Below are 7467 nucleotides of genomic sequence, written 5' to 3'. Positions count from 1 at the left end.
GAAGAAATATATATTATGAGACAAAAGGAGCATCACTGACAAAAAAAAAAATGCTAGTGATGGAACTAGTGTGGTACCTAGCTACAATCGGCAAGTAGCAGCTAGCAGTCCTGTGCCTTGTTTTCTTTCTTTCTCCTGATAGCTACTTGCTGACTACTTTTCTTCTTCATATTTGATAGATTTTTCTTCTTTAGCTATAATCGTCAAACATTTTTCTTCATTTTTCGTCCTGATGACCGCTTAGTTGATAGTTTGATACTTTTCTCCTGACATTGCTTGGTTGTAGGTTTTTCTGGTAAAAATTCTATCATTGTGTTCTGTGATGGAGTGCAATACTAATAATAATAATGAGTTAGAAAATAATTATGTCTAACTTGAGTATTATTTTCTTATTAAAATTTTCACTATATATACACATCAGAAGGCCCCATAAATGATTTTGAATTGAAGAGCATCTATTAGGCCCATGCTTTTGTTAGGCGTATTTCTTATTCAATCTGGGCCTAAACGAAAAAACTCGTAATCCATTTAGAATATTAATCCAGCAACAGAATCACACCATATCAAATTGCATCAATGCATTGGATCAACAAACAAAAAGAATGATCAATCCAATATCCCAATTTATAGAAAGTAAACAGAACCATCTTTGGAGGATGTAAAATGTTCTGTCAACGTTAACAAATATCTTGAAAAAAATTACGATCTAAGAATCAAGAAAAAGTGGGACTATCTATATTTTCTCACATTTATTCGTTCTACCTACAAATTACAACTCATCCTTCTTCACAGCTTCATCTCCCATGAGTTCATCAAGAGAAAATTCATCTTCTTCAATTACTTCTCCGTCCTTCCCATCCCATGGCTCGGTTTGCGTGATGGTTGGTGTGTTTGCTAGAGGGAGGTTTCCTTTGCCACCCTGTCCAGCCTCCTTCACGAACTCACTAGAAAAAAAAAAAAAAAAATTCTTGTTAGTGTGGATGAGGTAGATGATTTTATGTTTACTTGGCCATTCGGATTTAGTGGGTAGTCAGACACACCTAACTTGAGATTAAGAAAAAATGCACCGACTTTGTTAGTGAAAAATCCTGTTACTAGTGTTTAGGGTTTGAAAAACAGTTGGCCATTCAAAATTCAGTAAGTTCCCACGGTAAATCCAATCAATATATTCCAACACTTCCATGTACTTTCCTATATTGGTTTCCTATGAATCTTTGTGGAATCCCTAACCTGTGGGTTCCCATCCTTCAAGGACTAGAAGTTGCCCAACAGGCAAGGTTAGCTAACAAGTTGTAAAAAAAGATAAAGAAAAAAAGAAAAAAAAGTGAGAAGAGAGAGGAACTCACATGATGGGGTCCTTCTGGAAAGAACCTTTAAGAGGGGCAAATACACCTTTCTTCGGATTTAGGGCTACCATGGCTGGATAGCCATAGCCACCAACTCCTACCTTGCTTTCAAGGTCATTTTGCTTTCCTGCTGCTGCCCAAACAAAACTGACACAAACTTCAATTGTTAGCAACTTAGCATCAATTGAGATAATCACAGATTTCTATATTACATGGCAGGGCAGGTCAGACTATAAACATTTAGTGTAATTATTATCTTGTCTAGACTAAATGTACCCCTTTAAAATAGGTAAAGAAAAAAATTGCTAACTTGGTTAAATTTCTTAGATTAATAATTTGAGAGTTGAGACTAATATTTTTGTGAATAATGTACCTGTAAGGGCTCCTCTTGAACTTCTCAGCAACAGATAATAAAAGCTCAAGGTACTTATTTCTCCCATCAGCCTTGGAATCAAGGATGTCAGGAAGGAATGAAACAAAACAGATGGCAGCAGATGCACACTTCCTTTCCATCACATCCTACCATCAAAACAATTTAAATAAACAGACAAAAGGAAACTTGTTAGAACAGTAAGCATTTGTCAAGGTTATTAAATATAAATATAAATACAAGTAATTGCATTCAGGGGTATGAAGTAGTGGAGAATGATAGAAACAGCTTTAAACTTTATCAAGTAAAACATCTCAGAGAAGACGATTGTACCGGACCAGTCAACTCGACAAGTTCAACGGGCCTGGCTTCAAGTTGTTCTAAAGCAAAGGACTCAATGGCTGCCGCAGTCCGGGCACCTTCATAGACGAACGGACTCTTCTTATCATCACCAAAGACCAAAATAGTGGGGAATCCTTGTACATTGAACCTGCTCATCAATGACTGTTGCACAAAAAGTAATTTAGGTTATTATGACAGGTAGTAGCTGGTGTATGGCACATATAAACTTAGCTTTCCGCACATTTTTACATTATTTCAGTACAATATATGACAGATCTGTATGTTGTTTAGCTTCTTTGGGACTTGACATACACCCTCCCTTGATACCCGTCCATTTCCCATTTAAATGTGGAAATGCCATAATTTGTCCTCCATTACTGTAGGAAGAAGAGGCAGACATGGAGTTGCACACTTACTAGTTGAAAATAGTAAAGCAGCTTATAAGATATTTCTCTTTTGCTAGGTTCTTATATAGCTTGAGTTTGCACTGGGAAATCCATGAATTTGTTTCCCATTTTTCCTTCAATGAAATAAAAATAATTTACCTTCTCTTCATCACAGTTGACATGGCCAAGGTTAACCTTTCCTTTCAAATTATTTGACGCTCTTTTCCATTCAGGAGCCAACTTTTTGCAATGCCCACACCTATATTACAAAAGCAAATGCATTGATTTTTTTTTTTTTTAAACTTTGGTGGTATATGCAGTGTTTTTAAGAAATGTCCAAATTCAATTCTCCTGCTTATATGTCAGCTATATGGTGTTAACTCCAGTTTTGATAATTTCTAATTGGTATACATCTTAATTCTTTAAATAAACACAAAAACATATGCAGTGAATTTTTTTTTTATCTTTGGTGGTATATAATGTTTTTAAGAAATGTCCGAATTCAATTCTCCTGCTTATATGTCAGGAAGATAGTATTAACTCCAGTTTCGATCATTTTTAATTGGTATATATCTTAATTTGTTAAATAATCATAAAAGCACACAAATGAAAGAAAAAGTTATTTGCATATAACATTCAGCTTCAGCATTTCACCTTAATAGCACCCAGCATTACTTGTATGCTTTGCAGAAAACAAAATGGTACAATTCACGTATACATCTCATTTGCTGGGGTTAAAAACGGAGACAGTGCAAAAATCATATTCGCAAATTCATTCCATTGAGTGGATATAGATATAGATATGGATATTAGACGGATGTCAAAATTCAAAACCAAATCAGCACCTCAATGGATGGATACATATGCAGAATGGATAATTGACATATATAAATTCAGATATGGATTCAAAATGGATAACTAACAGTTACCACAACCATGCTATATAAAAAAAATGCCCTTTTAGAATAATTAAAAAATTTAATAACAAATTGGTAATAAACCTACATATATTATTTGATATTCAAAACAAATAAAATATCCACATCTCAACAAAAGAAATGCAAAATTATAATTTAAGATGAAGATTTGTGTACAGAAAATTCAGATATCCACATCTTTCTAAGGGCCTATAAATTATCCAAAATCTGTATTTGTTTCATTTTATACAGATATAGGGAAATATTTACTGATGCAAATAAACTTTACAGACAACAATTATGGATGTGGACAGAATGGATATAATTCCTCCTGTTTACACACCTATTACATGTCCATTTTTCTCAGTACGTATTGAACTATATCAAGATAAGATTTCTTTTGTTTGACTTTCTATTAATTTCAGTTAGCTGGTCTGTACTTGCAAAACCCTATCATATCAAGTTTGAGTTCCAATTGTGAGAATGTTGGTTGCATCTTGGGTGTATGGTAAAATTTAGCAGGTCTGTCTCACAAAAAGGAATCCATTGCAGAAATGGTATTTCAGAAAGAAAACTAATGTATGACAACTTAAGCTACTTACCAGGGTGCAAAGAACTCAACAATCCACAGGTCGTTGCTTTTAATAACAGTATCATCAAAGTTGCTAGAAGTTAGTGCTACTGAAGCGCTAGTCTTTGTTTCAGACTTCTTCTCACTGGAACTGGGGCCTCCAGTTGCCTTGCCTTCTAACCTCTCTTTCAGTAGTGCCTTGACCTATGTATCACAAGCCATATAGTTCTTACTCCAGTCCATATATACAATCCTTTTAAAAAATACAAAATGAATTTGCAAATTACAGCCGAACAATTTACCATATTCTCTAAAACCAAGAATGTCTATAATGTCCAAAACAAAAGCTCCAGAGAGAAAATTTATCACAACTCCAAATAATTCACATTACATAGAAACTCAATATAAAAAATAGCAATTCTTAAAGCTTGGTTTTAGCCAAGTATGGTTAGGGAAAGAATCATCTGATCAGTACAGACAAGCAGGTGAAATTGCATATTAAAATCATGGTTCTGAACCATTTGTAAACGTCATAGGAAGTTTGTTTAAGTTGGTAATATGAAAACCACTAAATACAATTTACAATTACAAAGAAAACTAACAAACAATTGTACAACTTGAGAAAAGACTTGTGGATAAAAGACCTGTTTGAGAGCAAATTCAGCAATTGGCTTGGCCTCACGAGCTCCTTGATAATCCATTGGAGGCTTACCAGGTAGAAAGACTTTTATTGTAGGAAACCCTTGAATTCCATACTCCTGCAAGAAATTTAGATTATCTCTCCGAAAAATATTTCATAATTTTGATGCTCCTTAAAACAGTTTTCAAAATTATGGATACTTAAGCAATGTTACTGACAGAAGTTTGAAGAAAAAACCCAGCGTTTGGGCCTCCCAGCCGAACTTGTGGGACGGATCTTTTGAGTTTCTCTTTGAATCAGTTTAGGCACATTTTAAGAGAAAAATTGGAAAGGAACATTCTTTTGAATAGGTCTAAACTGAGCAAGAACAAAGTTGCAAAATTGTATATGAGAATAGAGGAAGGTTCAAATGCCTATCATGCCTCCACACTTCAAATTTCTTATAACAAAATTCTAAAACTCAAATTACAAAATAAAACCATTGGATGTAATCTATATTATTTTCTCTACACGCATATAAAAGATTATCACTTTTCGTTTTTTTAATATAAATCAATAAGCTGAAAAATCAATGTCTAGAAATTCCAAACAAAATTGAAATTCCGTAACCTTTTACGTATGTATCAAGAAAATTAAATAGATCATATCTAATGATTTTGATTTGCCATTTGAGTTTTAAATTTTTAGTTTTGAAAGTTTTAAAAGTGGAGGCATAATGGAGCACAAAACGTTGACGTATTTGACCCTCATGAGAATATGAGGTTCAATTAAATTTGAATTGTAGATTAGTTAGGAATTTTCTACAAAAGTTTTGACAGATTGGTACCACATTTGGCAAACAAATATTGCTAGGTAATGAGTGACTTTGCATACGTATACTTAAGCAAAGTTGCGGCAATTTGCAGAGAGTCAATGAGCACCTCACATATATCGCTAGGTAATACAGACAAATTGGTACCACATTTGGCATACAAATGGTGAGAATATGGTGTTCAGAGCTTATGTTCCTTCTAGAATTCAAAATCACCTTTACCATTTCAACGAACAATATAATCAGATCATCAAATTCAGATCGACAAAAACCATAGTAATTCATATTCAGGAATCTAACCTGAGCAAGGGCCTGGTGCGCATCAGCATCCAGTGCTGCGACAGTCACCACTCCTTTGAGAACAGATGCAGCTTTTTCCCAAGCAGGAACCAGCGCCTTGCAGTGACCACACCACGGCGCGAAGAACTCGACCAATACAATCCCATTCGAATTCAAAACCTACCAAAGCAAATTTGACCAAACAAACTTCCCTCGGTCAAATTAAGCTAAAAAAAATGGTTGATCTGAGGATTCAATGCTTACTAGTACCTTTTTGTTGAAGTTCGAAGGGTTAAGCTGAACAACTGGAGATGAGGCCGAGTAGAGAGCCGCCGCCGGTGAGGCGACAGAGAGGAGCAAGAGAAGGAATCTGGCGAGCATTTCTCAGATCAGAGATCGAACTTCTGGAGAAGAGAGAGAGATTGGCGAAGTATTTTTCGGGTTTTTCGTCGGAGAAAGGAGAAATTAAATTCCCACGGAGAGAGAGGTACTGAAGTGAGAAATCGTAAAACGGACGCGTGTGCGGACCAATTGGCTCCTGACACGTCACACTACCACGTCATTTCGGGTTAAAGTGGGGTCAACTCTCAGTGAATAATGGCATTCATCTGCCCTTGGAGTCCGCATCGTCTGCATTTACTCAAAAGATAATCTTTTGAGTTAACACATCTAGACCGTCTGATTTTAAATGGAGCTAATCCGTCCACAGCCTATAATTCAGGGGTCCTTTAATAGTAGTGTGGATCTAGTCCGCACGGATCTTAAATCATATCGGACGGTCCAGATGTATTCACTCAAAAGATTCTTTTTTGAGTTAATGCAGAGGATACGAATTCCTGCCGTTGTGTGTAGTGTTGGAACCGACCAATGGGAGGTTTCCACCTAGGATTCCTCGTCAGATTTACAAACTTGTCAACTGTTAAATCGATTGTGCTATTGTTACTTTTTTTAGAAGGAAATTGGATCATGTTTTCCATTTAAGACGAACGGATGAAATTTAAATTAAACATTATCAGTGAGTCCATCCGATTTTTGTATCAGATTGGATGACTCAGATAAAGAAAAAACTCCTTATATTTTCAGCTGAAATAATGGCATGTCATACTGTCTCATACATATACAAATGAAATTTAACATGAAAAATATTGTTTTCCGTTTTTTTTTATTTAAATAAATTGGAACATAAAAAAGTGCCTCTCTCTCTACCCTTTCATTTGAAAACAAAATTTGTTGTTAATGGATTTTTACTTTTTTTATTTTTATTGTTTCAGCATTAATAAATAAAAGATACGAAAAAAGGTTAAGAATTGAGTAATGTAGGGCCCAATCCCAGAGGGAGAGCCCTTCCAAAAATTCTCAGAGGCACCCGGACGAGCCGAGGCCTAAGAGGGGGTTTGGAAATAGTTTTCAACCAGCAATTGACGCGCTTCGGTATTACCTCACTAGCTGCGTCATTGCCCCAAGCGCAAAGATGCCTTCAACCTTTGCCTTGCTTCTCTTTTTATAACCTCGCCTCACGCGTACGACGTTTGGATCTACAATGTGGGACTATGTCAGCGTTCTGAATTTTCGCTGCTTCCGTTCCGGAACTAAAAGCAAATGCAAGGGAAAATTGGGCCTTTTGGTTGGTTCTTGGTCTGTTTAGGAGAAAACAGGGAAAGATGTTTCGGGCTATGGGCTCCGTTTAATGCAAACCATCTTTGGGGCCATGGACCTGAAGTACCTCATCTATTTTACATCTTTGGTTCGGGTCTTGGTGATTAGATCGTACTGTTCCATCGCGGCTAGGGGTGTCAACGATAACT

The 7467-nt window shown here is 35.9% G+C and overlaps 1 protein-coding gene and 1 non-coding gene across 2 annotated transcripts; both read right to left on the bottom strand.

Annotated features, from left to right (window-relative positions):
* Positions 1-603: 603 nt before the first annotated feature.
* LOC144573801 (protein disulfide isomerase-like 2-3) lies at positions 604-6162 on the bottom strand. The gene is made up of 9 exons (XM_078323552.1): positions 5933-6162; positions 5684-5842; positions 4577-4690; positions 3964-4136; positions 2604-2703; positions 2050-2220; positions 1720-1865; positions 1347-1493; positions 604-944 (listed from the first exon to the last, which is right to left on the bottom strand). The coding sequence occupies exons 1-9, from the start codon at positions 6041-6043 to the stop codon at positions 770-772; spliced, it is 1296 nt and encodes a 431-aa protein (XP_078179678.1). The 5' UTR covers positions 6044-6162; the 3' UTR covers positions 604-769.
* Positions 6163-6982: 820 nt separating this feature from the next.
* Positions 6983-7135, bottom strand: LOC144574451 (U4 spliceosomal RNA). The gene has a single exon (XR_013518219.1). It is a non-coding gene; the product is annotated as a U4 spliceosomal RNA (small nuclear RNA).
* Positions 7136-7467: the final 332 nt, after the last annotated feature.

The sequence above is a fragment of the Carex rostrata genome, chromosome 22 (genome assembly GCF_964058835.1).
Source record: "Carex rostrata chromosome 22, lpCarRost1.2, whole genome shotgun sequence".
NCBI classification, from domain to species: domain Eukaryota; kingdom Viridiplantae; phylum Streptophyta; class Magnoliopsida; order Poales; family Cyperaceae; genus Carex; species Carex rostrata.
The sequence above is the reverse complement of the archived record's forward strand: the minus strand, read 5'-3'. Positions and strand labels throughout refer to the sequence as shown.